At 43.3% G+C, this 17,099-nt stretch overlaps 1 protein-coding gene across 4 annotated transcripts in view; it reads left to right on the top strand.

The window, feature by feature from the left end:
• Window positions 1–14,016: 14,016 nt before the first annotated feature.
• The window catches only part of SRGAP3 (SLIT-ROBO Rho GTPase activating protein 3), a 215,266-nt gene continuing 212,183 nt past the window's right edge, over window positions 14,017–17,099 (top strand). For 3 of the 4 annotated variants that reach the window (XM_063121465.1, XM_063121466.1, XM_063121468.1), the window contains exon 1: window positions 14,017–14,364. In XM_063121465.1, coding sequence (XP_062977535.1) covers window positions 14,298–14,364 — 67 coding nt within the window. In that variant the 5' untranslated portion in view covers window positions 14,017–14,297. Of the gene's footprint in view, window positions 14,365–16,601; window positions 16,620–17,099 lie in introns of those variants that run through there. The other variant, XM_063121467.1, reaches the window with a different exon arrangement.

The raw sequence follows: 17,099 nt of genomic DNA on the forward strand, positions 1-17,099 counted from the left end.
ACTAGCTCTTAGCTACAAAGACAAAATCAAAAGCATAACAATCCCTCAGGACTCTTCACAGGGAAGTTGGTGGTAGCTGGCACTCTGTGTGTGTGTGTGTGTGTGTGTGTGTGTGTGTGTGTGTGTGAGAGAGAGAGAGAGAGAGAGAGAGAGAGAGAGAGTGTTCAGCTGGAACAGGCTCTGATGTTCCTTCACCTGGCTTCCTTGCTCTCAGAATAATTGCTTGTAGGGGTATGCTAGTGTGATCATATGGAAAGGAGGACAGGGCTCTTGTATCTGTAATAGTTGTATTGAAAAGGGAATTTCAGCAGGTGTCATTTGTAGGTATACAGCACCTGGTGAAATTACCTCTTCATCACAACAGTTAAAGCTGCAGGAGCTATACTAGAGTGACCAGATACAAAGGAGGACAGGGCTGGTCAAGCCCACTGGTCTGATTACTCCAATCCTCTCTCTCTAAGGGTGGGCCCCTGTATTTTTCTGACTCCATGAAACACCTTCCAATCACCAGTTATCCTTGTTACAATAGGATAATCCCATCATGTTATTGCTTCCCCATTCACCATTGGGCATTGTGGATGTGATTAAAAGGCAATATTCATTCTCAAAAGCAGATGATGAAAGTTTAATATTATTTGACCAGGGCTATGGAGCCATGTGCACTGAATGCACTCGGAGGCACCAGTCCTTCAAGGGGAATGCTTTAGCATCTATATATGTTGCCTATGCAACATATATGCCCACATTCCTGAGGACCCCAGCAGTTTTCCATTTTAATGAACTGGAGCTGCGCATTATTGAAGTAAAGGAAAACAGATCCTCCACAAATGCAAACAGGTGGAATTTCACATTGGTGGAGTATCAGGTTTGAGGGCAGGGGCATTTTTAGAAATTCCTTAAAAAATCAAGGGATGAACTGATCTGCTTCAAACTTGGCATGGCTAAAGTCCTCCCTAAGAGCTATCACCTTGCCAGGGTTCATCTCTTTATCTCTAAAAATTACACAGATGTAAGCATTTTGGTTAGCCACAGATATCAATATCAAAACTACCCCTCACCCCAATCAGCCTCTTCCAAATATGGAGAGAGATTTACTTCTGAGTAAACACGTATAAAGTCTAAACAGCAAACTGGAAAGAAGTGCTCTGCAACCCTATGCTTACTTCTGCGGTCTTACTTCTATTTACTCAGAAGTAAGTCTTTCTGTTGAATTAGGTTTACTCAAAGGTAAGCATGCATCGGATTTTAGTATGACATGGATGTAAATGCAGTTGAACCCAAGGGATCCCTAAGGGAATCAAGCCCACAAATGAGCTCCATTGAACACACACACACACAACCACACACTATTGCCTTAATCTACCCCTGTGCACAATCGGAGAGGGGTGTGTGTTAATGGGAAGGAATGACTGGAGGGGGATTAAAAATTCCTAAAAAATCAAGGGATGAACCAATCTGATTCAAACTTGGCAGTCCCGAGTTTCATCACTTTATCTTTAAAACTGAGGGAGCTGTAAGCATTTTGGTTAATTCCCACAGGAGCTCCAATGAGTGAGGGGGGAAGGCTGTCACTTGATCACAATGTCCATCAACAACAAGAACCAATGAACTGGAGGGGGAAGGGGCAGGCACAATAGCAGCGGGAGAGCAAACAAGTGAAAAGAGAGTTCATTGGTATAGCGACAATCGTGAAAGGGAGGAACGCTTGCAGCGCTTATGAAATGGAGGTAAAAAATGCAGAGGCAAACCAGGGGGAAAAAATAGGTGTGATGGAGCTCTATATCTTTCATTCCGCTTCACCTCTTTTCATGTATGTTCTTCCACAGAGGGAAAAACTCTCATTCTTCCAGAATTGTTCTGATCTTTGTTCAGCTATCTGAATGATTGTCTACTATGGATACACACAGTTCTCCTTGGGACCCAATTAATATTTGTTTTTGGCATTTGCTGAAGACTTTTCTTTTCAGGCAAGCAGTTCCTGGCTAATTACTAAGTTCCAGCCACTATTTTATTGATGTTTCTGCTTTTATTGTAAAATTTTTGTATTTTGTTGTACATTACTCCAATATTATAAATTCTACAATCAATCAGGTAACATATTGCCCAAAATGTGTTGTTTCAAACAAACTTCTTCTTGTTTCATTTCCACTTCACTGGAAACCTCCTTGAGCACCTGAAGTTTGTGTAAAGTAAAGATTTACTGAATTGGTTACAAATGTGATCATTGTAGAGCAAGAAACTGGACATATAGATCTCACATGCCCACAGCAGAGAGACTGAGGTGCCATGGTTGGTGAGTTGATTTTTTAAAAAATGGTATTGGGTCAAGGATTATTCCAGAAGAGTTGGCAAATGATAGCTGAAAGATTTCTAGTGTTGGATTAGTTTTAGAAGGGTTTAAGAACAAAACAAGAGCCCTGCTGGATCAGACCACGGGTCCATCTAGTCCAGCACTCTGTTCACACAGTGGCCCACCAGCTGTCAACCAGGGACCCACAAGCAGGACACAGTGCAACAGCATCCTCCCATCCATGTTCCGCATCAACTGGTGTATATAGGCTTACTGCCTCTGATGCTGGAGGTAGCACATTGTTATCAGGACTAGTAGCCTTTGATAGCCTTCTCCTCTAGGAATTTATCCAACCCCCTTTTAAAGCCACCCAAATTGGTGGCCATCACCACATCTTGTGGTAGTGAATTCCAGAGTTTAACTATGAGCTGTGTGAAGAAGTACTTCCTTTTTTCTGTCCTGAATCTCCCACCAATCAGCTTTATGGGATGACCCCGGGTTCTAGTATTATGGGAGAAGGAGAAAATGTCTCCCTATCCACATTCTCCACACCAGGCATAATTTTGTATACCGCTATCATGTCTCCTGTTACTCCCCTTTATCCCAAGCTAAACAATCCCAGCTGTTGTAACCTTCCCTCTTAGGTGAGGTGCTCACCTCCAGCCTTTGGCTTAACATCTTAGCCCTCATCCTCAAGTGAAATGAAATGTGAGTATCTGTAACTGCATCAGCTCACACCTGTTCCTTGTTTACTCAGCCCTCTCTTTTGTCTGTTCCCCACCTTCCTTTTTGCTGTTTTCCCCACAGTCAAAATGTAGACTGCAAGCACTTCTGGTTTTGCTTATGTCATGTAAAACAATGCATACATTGGGGTCATGATAATGATGATGCATCTTGGCAGTCATTCTAGAGTCTCTGACTGCCATCCAAACCCTTTTGCCTGGAACCTTGTTGGGGGCGGGGAGGGAGGCAATTGCAGTGGGAAGGTCCTAGGTGGGAGGGTGGAGGTTTAAGCATCTTCCCCACTGACAATTGCTCCCGCACAAAGCTGATTTTCATTGCAAGAAGCAGCTGTCTGCGTTTAAATACAGATGTTTGCTTTTAACGTGCAGTTTGAGCGGGTGGCATGAAATGGGAAATGAAAGCAAGATGCAGCATGTGTTGGAATCTCATCATTCAGCATGAAAACCGTTGTTGCCTTTTGATCTTGGATGGAGAAGAAAAAGATGTGGTCATTAAAAATCCCACCTGTGGAAAAGTACTAGAGGTGTGATTTCTGGCTATGGGAAACCATCTTATGCTTTCCTTTTCAATTTCGGCAACCTCCACTCCTGTAGCTTTTCTCATAATGAATGGCCTAAGACTTTGGCTAAGCTCTCTCACTTCCACATTAACTGGACCCTGGAGAATGGATTATATAGAGCAGAGTGACCTCCAGACCTAAGGCAATAGTAAAAAGCTGTGGACACGACAAGTCTGGCAAGCACACATGGCCCTGGTCTCTCCCCACCTCAAAAACAATATTATTGTAACAGAGTAGCCTTTTGTCACTGGTAAAATGCTATTTCTTCCCAGTTAACATGTTGCTTTCAATTGTAATCACTGCATGGGCTGAGGCTGTTTGAATTTTTAAATAAGATAAGCACCTACTGGACAATGCCTGTTCTATCACTTATGATGTGTGACAGAACCCCCTCTCTCACTTTCAGTGTCATTTTGCTAACTTTTTATAAAGTCACATCTACTTTATTTATTTAGAGTTGGGGACTGTCTACCATACCCCTTAGGACCACCCCTTCTTTTGCAGCAAGAGTTGCTGCAAGGGAAGAATTGCTACCATCCATATGAATTTGACATCTGTGAGATCAGATAACCTGTAAGATTGTCCACTGAGGCCCCGCTCCATGCTCGTCTGCTGCCTGAAACATGGGGACAGGGCCTTTTCTGTGGTGGAACCAAGACAGAATAGTGACAACCCAAGTGGACCGCAAAAAGCTCCAAAGAATCTCTCCAGACAGAGTAATTAGGAAACAAGATGGCAAATGAAGTTCACAGTGCAATACTATACTAATCTACTCAGAAGTAAGTCCCACTGAATTCAGTGGGCATGCTCCCATTTAAGTGGATATAGGATTGCAGCTTTCATGTATAAAGTATAAAATCCTAATTTCACATATAATGAGGTCTGAACTGATGTGACTAACCAAGAAAGATATCTCAGGTTGAATAACTCAATTAAAACATCAAGCTCCATCACACCAGCGATTTATTGCACTCTTGCCATGCCCGGTATGTGGTCTTGCAGCACAGTACTCACATGACATAGTCCCTGTCCTGTACTCATCTTGCCTCTTCCCCCTTTTCCATCTTATTTTGGATTGGCTAAAGTCTGAATTCTTCCTCCATGCACAATAAAACCGCTCCTCCATCCCCGTGTAAAGCTGTCCTCAGGCTACCGGCACATCCTGATTTTTTTGTTGGGTGTGTGTTGAAGGGTGGTCTCACTGATGAAAGAGGAAGGCAGGGCGGTTCTCCTCCAGCATGCCATTTGAATTCCTTTCCTCATTCTGCTTGGGGACACATGCTGAGTCAGTGAAATGAACGAACGGTCAACCATACTTTCATTGCTCCAACTCCCGTTCTCTTCGGCTTCCCTCTTTTTTCTGCATGCTGTACCAGTGCTCAGGTGGAATTGCACAACTACACCCTGATGCCTATCCACCATAACTTTTTTCAACCAGGGGGAGGGATTGCGGGCGAACAAATGCCCTGCGCAGCTCAAATGGCAGAAACAGACACAACTGATACAGCCCCAAATCACCATGCTGTCTCCCATTAATAAACTCCTTTCCGTTTATTGCGTGGTTCCCCAAAGGCATCCATCACCAATTGCTAACAACAACACCCTTCACTTATATTGTTTAATACAATCCTAGGGGAAAACGTTGTGTTGTTTTTCTGTAATTGTGCAGTTTCAGGCTGCCATGATTGCATACTGCTGTATTCGCGTAGAAATAAATAAAAATGGTTTCTAATCACCAGGAGCCAGTTTGCGAGCAGGTGGTGTAACAAAAGATGCTGCACCCTGCGCAGCTCAAATCCCAGAAACGGGTGATAAAACCCCAAATCCCTTAAACATTAGATGAAAAACCAGAAGGGAGTGTGCCACGTCCCTCACAGCCACAACAATGAACTGCAGGGAGAAGGGAAAGGGAGCTGGCGGGGCGGGTGCAATAGCGGGAGAGAAAACAAGTGAGAGGGGATTTCGCCAGAATAGCGATACGAGGAAGCGCAAGCCAGCACAGGTGAAAAGATGCATGAGCTGAAACAGCGCAACAATGCGCACACAGTAAAGTGACCAGTGCTTGATGCCGTAATGGAACGAAGGTGGATAACGTGGGGCCAAACCAGGACAAAAATGTAGGTGTGATCATAGAATCATAGAATAGCAGAGTTGGAAGGGGCCTACAAGGCCATCTAGTCCAAACCCCTACTCAATGCAGGAATCCACCCTAATCAACTCAGTGTGTGGTGGTAACAGAAAAGGCAAATTCCTGTTGGGGATCATTAGGAAAGGGACTGAAAATAAAACTGCCAATACCATAATGCCTTTATATAATTTATAATGTAGACACATTTTGAATATAATGTACAGTTCTGGTTGCCCCATCTCAAAAAGGATATTGTAGAGCTTGATCACCAAATTGATCAAGGGTTGAAGTACCTTCCCTATAAGGAAAGGGCAACATGTTTGGGGCTTACTAGTTTAGAAAAAAAAATATGACAGTCTGCAATACTATATATGTCTACTGAGAAGTAAGCCCCATTGAAACTAATGAGGTTTACTCCCATGTATGTGTGTACAGAATTGCAGCCTAGATTGTGACAAACAGGGTTTTGGAATAGCTGGACCTTTGGTCTGACCAAGCAAGGCTCTTACTGAATATCAAGCCTAATGCATTTGAATCAAGACTATCAGTGCTGTCCCATAAAGGCTAAAATGCAATTGGAACACTCAAAGCCTGACAAGCCATAAATCTTATGGTGAATTTCACTAAAAATAATGGGGGGAAAGGCTTTAATGCTGGTGATAGGTGTTCCTGACTACTCTTAATCTTCTGCTATTTGTTTTAGCCAGTGTTACAATGGAAGCTTTAAGCCTTCAGCAAGACTTGACATAGAAAGTGACTTGTCAAACAGAGAGGATATAAGGAGATCCCTTACGTGGAGTCAGACAAATGATCTACTTAATCCAGCATTGTCTACTTGGACTGGCAGCTGATCTCTAAAGCTGGTCCTCCTATTTGAGATCTTTTAAACTGGAGAAGTTGGGGATTAAACCTTTTAGTGCAGAGCCTCATCTTTGAGATCTGATCTGATGGATTTGGCAAAATAAATTTGTAAAATAGTTAATTTTCATCAAAGGACGACCAACTTCCTTCCTGCTATTGCTATAGTGCTTTGCAATATCTTTACTATTCTAGATAAATCAAGGAGTACTACTGAAAAAGTTGCACTGATGCAGACTTAGGGAAGGAGAGAATTGAGTCCATCACCATTACTGGAAACCATGGATACCTGCATCTCGAGAACACAGTGTTGAAGGGATAAGCCCTCCATAACCTGCCTGGGATCTCACCCATTTCTAACCTGACCTGCACACACCTATCATCTGGCCCAGCCCAATTTATTCATTTTACCTTTGCTGTCAGAATGTGCTGTGGTCTCCCTTTCTGGAACTGCCATCTGCAACATGATTATAGTGCAAGTATTTTTTTTATCAGGGGACAAAATAATCTTCTGGTACTGAGATCCTGTCCCTAGCCAGACTGTGACTCCTCTGCTGTAAGGGATCTCCTTATATCCTCTCTGTTTGACAAGTCACTTTCTATGTCAAGTCTTGCTGAAGGCTTAAAGCTTCCATTGTAGCTTAAAGCTCTCCTTAATATCTATTACTGTGCCAATTTTGATGTCTTTATCTTTAAAACTTACGCAGACGTAAGCATTTGTTTAATTTTTCTTTAAACATATCGAATCCTGCTCCTGTGCCCCCAGTGGCCGCTCGGAAAACAACAAATGATTCACTCCAAAAGTAGTACCAAAATAAGTCGGTTCTTTTGCCTTTGAAGCACGATTAAAGCAGGATGCATGGGAGTACTTCACAGTCAAAGCAGATTATAAACTGGAAAACTTCAGAGTACTTCACAATAAAAGCAGATTGTAAGCTGGAAAACTTTGGAGTCTTTGCACGCAATTCACAGTGATTGCACAGTATAACGCTGGTGTGATAAAGCTCTCTGTTCAACTTCCTTCCCGCTGGAATCAATGGGACAAATTAAATAATGGCTTAACAGATTTCAGTGAGAACAAAGGTTAACTAATTTAGTCAAGATCCAATCCACAGATATTTCTTTAAGCCCATTACACAAACTCTCCTTTAACTGGAGATACCAAAGACCAAACCTGAAGCCGGCACATATGAAGCAGTGTTGCTAAAATTTGTAATTATCTGGTTTGGAATATGGCTCATAATGCTTGGCTGCATTATGTATCAAGTGTTACCTAAGTTCTGTTCCATTTCAGAATGCAATATGACATTCTGTGCATGTATGGTCAACATTCCTCCCCCCACATATGTCCAAAGCCAGTTGCTGTCTAAGGTGCATGTGCAAAACATTGTGATTGTTGAACCCCTTGCTCTCACTGAAACTCTTCCATTGCTGTGAAACTATGTAAACTACAAAGCCAGCGGTATTGCAGGCACATGCTCAAAGGTTCTTTAATGATAAACCTCCCGCTCTCACTAAAGCTCTCTTTGATTGCTTTGAAACTATGTGAACTAAAAAGTCAACTCCATTGTAAAAATACAAAGTTCTTTAAAATCATTCAGCTAAGCAGTCTTTTGGTTGGTGTGTTCTTTATTTGGGTCAGTTCTCTCATTTTTTTCTTTAATTCCTGGATAGGGGTTTTGATGTTTGTTTTTAGGTGAGAGGGGGTATGGTTGAATTTCCAAGCATCCCACTGTCATGGCAGGGGTGGAGAACTACAATTCCTGGGGAGCAAAATGATAAGATGTATGTGCACAGCTCCATCAGTGTGCAACATTACAAGCTGGAAGAGAACTTTCAGAAAATAGACAAGTGTTTTTCTGAAAACTTCCTAAGAAAATTCATAATTATCAAATTGATTCCATGTGAAGCAGCGGGGAGTTCACTAAGTGTCATCTAATGAGTAACAACATCCCTGCAAAATGGTATTACTACCAATTTATAGTTGTCACAAGGTCACTTCCTACAGTTTTTTTATATTTAGAAGTCTATGGTCTTAGCTAGACAGAGCGATCCCCGGGATCGTCCCTGTGCATTCACATGACACACAGGGGATCCCGGGATCAGGGAGGTATAATCCTTCCCTTGCCCTGTGATCGCGCCCTACACTTTAGGCCCGCTTTTTCCGCAGTCTCTGGTGTCACGGTTTTCCGCAGTCTTGGGCGTCCTGGTTCCTCGCGAGGAGCTGGGACCCGTACATGTGGCACAGAGCTCCTCAGAAGCTCTGCACCCATTGGGAGTGGCGTGGGGTAAATTACTTTAAAAAAAAGACACCTTTTGCGCATGAGCGCATCTTTTGTTTCTTAAAAAAAAATTAAAATGGCGGGTGCGACGTCCTCTCCTTCTGAGGCCGTCGCACGTCATGTGTAAACAGAGGTTGGATCTCGTGATAAAAACATTGCGAGACCTTCACCCCTCCGTCGCACAATAACAGGTAGGTCTAGCTGAGGCCTAAGACTCCAAGTTGTGAGCACCATTTCATTTGTAGGCAGTTACCTTACACAGTGGCTATGACTTTCCATGTCTGGCTTAGTTTTTATGAAGCAACATAACTTCTCTGCTCTTTGTAGTAGTTTAATATTCAGCATACATTATAGTAAGGCTGGAGGTTGAAGGAAGGTGATAGTATCATAACTCAAAATGACCACAAATGCAAATAGGTGCAATAGCAATGGCTGCATTAGAAATGCATGTGTGAATGTCTGCTTTCCGGGAACATATTCCACATATTGGATGCAATCCAGAGGCAGTAAAGTGTGCACAGGTTCTCCATTAAAATCAAATATATGCATTTCACTGCACACTTAAATATTTCATTATAATGGAACATTAATTATTATTAATATATTATTTCTATAGTACTTTTGAGTATCAAGTGTTTGATCATTTTTATCTCACTTATTCTCACAACAGAATATATATACATGTTAAACAGAAAGAAGTTGCTCTAGGATGGTTAGAAGAACTAATTAAGGCCAGAATCCTATGTATATTTACTAGTGAGTAAACTAACTGAATATAGTGGGTCTTATTTTTCAGTAAAAAAAATAGGGTTAGGTAGGGTGACCGTATGGAAAGAAGGACAGGGCTCCTGCAGCTTTAATTGCTGTGATGAAGAGGGAATTTCACTTGCAGCTCCAAATGACACCTGAGGAAATTCCCTTTATAATACAACTGTTAAAGATACAGTAGTTCTGTCCTCCTTTTCATATGGCCACCCTAGGTTTAGGCCACAGGACTGTTCAGCTCATAACAAATAATACATGAAGAATTCCTTGATTCTAATATTCAGTTGGCATGCATGGATCTTTGAGCTTCTTTTGTTGGGTGCCCTGTTAACTTTCAAGATGTATATAGAACTTGCATCCATTAGGACAGGGTTGGGTAACCTCTTTCAGCCTGAGGGGCAAGTTCAGTTTTGGAGAAGCTTTCAGGGGTCACATTCCAGTGGCAGGCAGGACCACAGGCAAAGAGAGTAGGGCTAAAAAACACAGCACATTCTCGTGTTTACACAGCAGGAGAGCAGCAATTCCGAGTTTAAAAAAACATCGGACTTAATGAGGTTTTTTTGGTTGCACAAGAAAGGCCAGAAGGGGCAGAAGGCGCACGGGAGGCAGCCAATATCATGTGAGGGACCTGAGCAAACTCCGTGAGTACCCAGTGACGAGTGTGCACTCATCGGATGGAGCTTTTACTCTCTCTAGTTAAAAGCCTGATCTTATACACAATTAGACATGGCTAAATCCTTTGAAACCAATAGGCCACACCTAGCTGCATGTTATTGGGCTTCATGGATTTTTGTGGGTCCCTCTCACGATGTCGTCTACCTCCCATGCACCTTGCTCCCCTTCTAGCCTTCTTCCCACAACAAAAAAAAACACCTCAGTAAATCTGACTTATTTTTGAAGACGGAAGTGTTTTATTGCACTCACAGATTTTCGCGGGTCCCTCTCATGTCGTCGTCTGCCTCCTGCCCCTTCTAGCAACAAAAAACCCACCCCAGTAAGTCCGACTTATTTTTAAAGACGGAAGTTGCCGCTATCTCCTGCTGCGTGCAGGAGAAACAGCGGGATCAAAACAGCCCACTGAATGGGCCACATACAGTCGTGTGAAAAAGATAGTACACCCTCTTGGAATTGTATGATTTTACATTATCAGGACACAATAACAATTATCTGTTCCTTAGCAGGTCTAAAAATTAGGTAAATACAACCTCAAATGAACAACAACACATAACCACTGTGTCATGATTTATTTAACAGAAATAAAGCCAAAATGGAAAAGTCATGTGTGAAAAAGTAAGTACACCTTATGATTCAATAGCTTGTAGAACCACCTTTAGCAGCAATAACTTGAAGTAAGCGTTTTCTGTATGACTTTATCAGTGTCTCACATCGTTGTGGAGGAATTTTGGCCCACTCTTCTTTACAAAGTTGCTTCAGTTCATTGAGGTTTGAGGGCATTTGTTTATGCACAGCTCTCTTAAGGTGCCGCCACAGCATTTCAATCAGGTTGAGGTCTGGACTTTGACTGGGCCATTGCAACACCTTGATTCTTTCTTTTTCAGCCATTCTGTTGTAGATTTGCTGGTGTGCTTGGGATCATTGTCCTGTTGCATGACCCAACTTCGGCCAAGCTTTAGCTGTCGGACAGATGGCCTCACATTTGACTCTAGAATACTTTGGTATACAGAAGAGTTCATGGTCGACTTACTGACTGCAAGGTTCCCAGGTCCTGTGGCTGCAAAACACGCCCAAATCATCACCCCTCCACCACCGTGCTTGACAGTTGGTATGAGGTGTTTGTGCTGATATGCTGTGTTTGGTTTTCGCCAAACGTGGCGCTGTGCATTATGGCCAAACTTCTCCACTTTGGTCTCATCTGTCCAAAGGACATCGTTCCAGAAGTCTTGTGGTTTGTTCAGATGCAACTTTGCAAACCTAAGCCGTGCTGCCACATTCTTTTTAGAGAGAAGAGGCTTTCTCCTGGCAACCCTTCCAAATAAACCATACTTGTTCAGTCTTCTTCTAATTGTACTGTCATGAACTTTAATATTTAACATGCTCACTGAGGCCTGTAGAGTCAGATGTAACTCTTGGTTTTTTTTGCAATTTCTCTGAGCATTGCACGGTCTGACCTTGGGGTGATTTTGCTGGGACATCCTCTCCTGGGAAGATTGGCAACAGTCTTGAATGTTTTCCACTTTTGAATCCTCTTTCTCACTGTAGAATGATGGACTTTAAATTGTTTGGAAATGACCTTATAACCCTTCCCAGATTGATGGGCAGCAGCAATTGCTTCTCTAAGATCATTGCTGATGTCTTTCCTCCTTGACATTGTGTTAACACACACCTGGATGCTCCAGACCAGCAAACTGAAAAAAACTTTGGCTTTTATAGAGGTGGTCATACTTGCTGATGATCAATTAATCACGGGCATTTGATTAGCAGCACCTGTCTGCTACTTAGCATCTTAATTCCTATGGAAGCAGTAAGGGTGTACTTACTTTTTCACACATGGCTTCTCCATTTTGGCTTTATTTCTGTTAAATAAATCATGACATGGTGTAATATGTCATGTGTTGTTGTTCATCTGAGGTTGTATTTACCTAATTTTTAGACTTGCTAAGGAACAGATGATTGTTATTATGTCCTGATATGTAAAATCATACAATTCCAAGAGGGTGTACTTTCTTTTTCACACGACTGTATAAGTTGTTTACTTCCTTTTTCAAAAGAGGGAGTAATGAGGGACAAATGCATGGGCAGAGAAGCAATGGTAAGAAAATGCAATTTCCCCTGAGTAATGACACTCGAAGAGTGTCATCACATGGGGGAAAATCATATTTCTTACCATCACTTCTCTGCCTGTGTGTGTGTGGGAACACAGATGACATAACGACAGGAAACTGAAAATCCATGAGAGCCTAACAATGAGCATGCAATAAAACGCTTGTCTAAGAGTGTCATCATATGGGTGAAAATCGCGTTTGCTTACCATCACTACTCCATCCGCGCGTTCATCCCTCATTACTTCCTCTTTTGCGTAAACAATGTGACCATTCAATGGGCCGTTTTGATTGCGCTGCTTCTCCTGCATGCAGCAGGAGATAGCGGCAACTTCCATCTTTAAAAATAAGTTGGAGTTATTGGGGTGGGTTTTTTGTAGCTCGAAGAAGGCTAGAAGGGGTGGGAGGCGCGGAGGAGGCAGACGACTGTCATGAGAGGGACCCAAGAAAATCTGTGAGAGTGCCCAGTAACGAGTGTGCAGTAAAACACTCGTCTGATGGAGCTCTAGAGCTGCAATCCTAACAGGCAGCTACTTAAGACTGGCCTGAGCAGGAGTGGAGTAAAACGTACACAGAATGCACTGTAGATCATTGGTAATAACGTGGCGGAAGAAATTACCTATACGAGTCTCTTGCAAGAGCCTAAGTGCAGCACAACATAGACTTTGATTTAGTCCTCCTCCCTCAAACTTTCCGCGAAACTAGCTCGTGAACGCTGTTCAATGCTAACAACGTACCACCTCGAAAATGAGATCAAGGCCAAGGAATAAACAAATCTATACGTAATCTGCCTCTCGCTCTATTTTGCCCGCCCCTCCAATTCTCTGTGGCCAGGGAAGCTGGTTTCCAAAGAAGGGAGAGGAGCCCAGGCGCTGTTCCGCCGGGACCCCGGGCAGAAAGCACCGGAGGGGTGCGAGAGGTCTCCTCTTCCGCCCTTAAGCGCCGTCTTCGCAGTTTCTGCCCGCGCGCGCCAGAGCCGAATTCTGCCTCTTCCTCTTGCAGTGAGTTAAAACGTCCTGTAGGCTACAATGTGTCAGTTGTTACAAAATGCGGGAGGCGGGGCCTCGCCTGTGCGTGACGTGACGGGGGGGGGGAAGATAGAATTAATTCAAGCCTGCAGTCAAAAGCAGCTCCGTGCACCAGCGCTGCAGCTTCGAGCCAATGCATGTGCAGCCCCTCCAACTAACTTCTCGCTGGCTCTCCCTCCCCCCGTTCTGCATTCGGAGCTTCGAGCCTACTTGGAAGGGGTGGTGTCGGCGAGGAGGATGCGAAATGCAAGCCCTTTTGGCAACCTGACCTTCCCTTGGATTACAGCCAGAGAGCTTCTCCTTGCCATGGGCTTGCCTACATGCTAAGGAAGGAGGAGCCCTTGCGTGTGAGGGTTGTTTTTCTCTGTTCCTTCCCCCCACTAATTTCCCCTTCGCTTGGCTGTATCTATTGCACTTATTTATTGGGCTTTATTTTTTAATTTTTAAAGCTGCCCTCTCCAGCTCACCGCCGCGCTCTAAAGGCTACTCGGGTGCAGGTGACACACCCTCCTTGCTCCCACTCCGCCTCCATTCACTCTGCTGGTTAGCACAAGGGCAGGAGACCTCTCGATCGTTCTCATCCAACACCCAGGTTCTCCTTTTCTGCAGCTGCCGGTCGGGAAGGCAAATGCCGGGGCGTCTTCTGGCCAAAGGAAAAGCTCTTCGGTCTCCTCGGCTGCGAAGTGAAACGGATACACGCTGCAAAAACTGTCTCCCTGTGGTCGAATAGAGCAGACTGAGCCGGGGAAGGGAGGGAGACCACTTTCGGCTGCTGCTGCTGCTGCTTTTCTCTTATTTTTCTTCCGTTCTTAAAGAGAAAACAAAAATAAAGATCGTTGGGATCTTGGTCGATCTTTCCAAAGATGTCATCTCAAACAAAGTTCAAGAAAGACAAAGAGATCATAGCAGAATATGAAACTCAAGTAAAAGGTGAGTGAACGATATACCTTTTTTTTTTTTTTTACTTTCGCCCGGTTCCTTCCCCTCCCCCACCCCTTCTTCTCTTCTCCTCTCTCTCTCTCTCTCTCAATCCTTCGCCCCTTCCCCCTCTCCTTCGGCCTCTTCATTGTTATAAATCTTATTATGCATCGGTAATCTCTTATTGTGAAAACGCTGGGATCACCGGAGCGAGCCCCCCGGCTGCTGTTTGTATAGAGGAGAGGTCGGGGTGGCGTGGTGGTGGGGATCACTGTTGGGGTAGTAAAAGCTGCATTGCAGTTGTGTGAATGGTGGGTGTTTTTTTTTTTTTTTTAGCAGTGTCGGTTTAGAGTAAGATCCTCACTTTATCTTCTTGACGGCGAGGTATATCCTTCTCGATAAATCTTTTGACAAATGGTGCCTGCCTTTGATTAAAGCCCCATTTCAGTGTAGGCGGGGGCATCCATCTGTATATAATAGATATGTATGGGGATAGATTTGCATTTAGCATATATAGCGTATATGTAGGCGTGGATTTTATCGCTCCCATATGTAGAACGTTTTCTGAAGTGTTGCCTGTTTTCTCCACGTTAAATAGCATTTAGGTGAAAGACTATATATAGTGTGTGACACACACACACGCACACACACATATCATATTTAAGCCTTTCTTGTTCTAAATACTCCGATATTTTTCCTTAGCTCTTAGGTCACACAACTCGGGGGAGTGGGAAGGGCTCGTGAATGAGGAGGAGGACGTGTAATCTCTGATTTAGTTCATCACAGGAGGCTCTCAACATTAGGAGAAGAAGCCTGGGTGTTTGACCTCCTCCTTCTCCCATCCAGTACCTATGACAACACCCTTGGGTGAAAGCCGTGCTTTAATAGGTCGGGATACAGATTGATATTTCTCCCATAAACAACCCACCCCCTTGGTTAAACAACGCCCCTGGAACAACATAAAACCCACAAACTATATTGCATCCTTGGAGTGTTTTAGCAAGCTTTTAGGAGGAAAATCTTTTCTTCCCCCTGTTCTCCCCCCACTCCACCCTTGAAAAATTAAGATGCATATTAATTGCATAAAGCTAAACCCGGTGCTGACTTGACACTGTGTATTGTACTGTTTGCTATGGAACTGATATGTTATGAGGTATCAATGTCCACTTATGTTTCCCTAATCCACGGATTATTGATGGGCTAATGCTGTCAGAGCGGTGAGCTGGTTAGCTTTGCATACATATGTTTTGTGCTGATGACGAGCAGTGCCAGCGTTATGGACTGAGCAAAAGAGATTCTGGGGCGGGGAAGGGGAGTTTGGTTGCAAAGTTATCACTGAGCACCATCTGCATAATCCAGTTCTTGTTCATGGTCCTGGCTTAATGTGGCAATATTGGTTTAAGTGAAAAGCTTCAGCCATGCAAAACCGTATGTATATGTCTTATCCAAGTAGTTTACCTTTTCGTCTGTGTGTAAACATGCATAATAAGGTTGGATATGCTTGCAAGGTCGAGAAAAGATAACTTCTCTGGGGAGTGCATGGACCTTGCAGTATACACACTTGGAAGCATGTGACAAGTGTAGACATGGAAGCAGTGCAGTTAAAAGTGGCCTAACTTTGTGCAGTGAACTCCAGAGCCCTTGTGATGAATACTCTGTGACAACAGACTTGGCTTTCCACTGGACTGTGTTAGAGATGTTTTGAGCCTTTGTGTAAGCAGTCCCATATTGCTTGCCAGAATAGATAGGATGAAATCCTGGATCCCTTGATGTCAGTGGAAGCTTTTCCATTAACTTCAATAGAGGCAAGATTTGGCTGATTATCCTTGAAATGAAAGATCTCATATTATCCCTTGTAATTGTTCTTGGATATCCTGTAGTAGTTCCTACAGGAAACTTCATAATCTGCTGCTCTTGCCATAATGTTGTGCCTTAGTCAGCTGTTCCTTTATAGCTGGTAGTTGAGCGGCTTGCACTGTTCTTTCTGTGTGTGTCGAGAACAAGAATAGATATATGAACTCTGCCTCTGCGGTACATCATCTTTAACTGTAAATATTAATAAAGTAATAATGAGAGATCAGATGCAAGACCCATTAGCAAAGCACACTTTGAAAACCCAACACTAATTGCACCACTGAAATAAAACCAGGGAACTCCTTAAACTGCAGAATTCAGACAGCTTGCGTCAGCTTCAAGGTGAGTTTTCGCCCCATCATGTCCCAGATGCTTTAAATAGATCAGTGGAGCAAGTTCAAGACTCAAGGAAGGTGAGCTTGTGGGAGGAGGGCTGACTTTTGTTCTCATGCCTCCGGTTTTTGTGTTCTGTGTTTTCAGTCTTTTCATAGCTGGCTTTGAATAGTGATGTGACTGTCACAACCCATACTACACTGTGTCAATTACTTTCTGTTTGTGCATAATTTGGGTAATGCTGATATTATTGTGCCCTAGATATAAATAGTTGATGTGTGCATCCACCATTTACTGATGCTCTATCTCAGTCGTCCCAGCTCCCATAATCCCTGATTATTGGCTGTGATGACTGGGGCTGCTGGGAGTTGTAGTATAAAGCATCTGGAGGGCACCCAGTTGCCTAACCTCGGTTGAGGAAATAGAAAAACATTGAGCCTTACTTTGCAGTAGTATTAATTTAGGTCTAGCTAACTGGATGTATCTCTATCACTGTAAGATTCATATTCGTTTCCCCTTTCCTCCATTGTGGTTTGGTGTTGAATAGAGGTTGGTTGGTT

This window comes from Elgaria multicarinata, chromosome 3 (genome assembly GCF_023053635.1).
Source record: "Elgaria multicarinata webbii isolate HBS135686 ecotype San Diego chromosome 3, rElgMul1.1.pri, whole genome shotgun sequence".
NCBI lineage: Eukaryota > Metazoa > Chordata > Lepidosauria > Squamata > Anguidae > Elgaria > Elgaria multicarinata.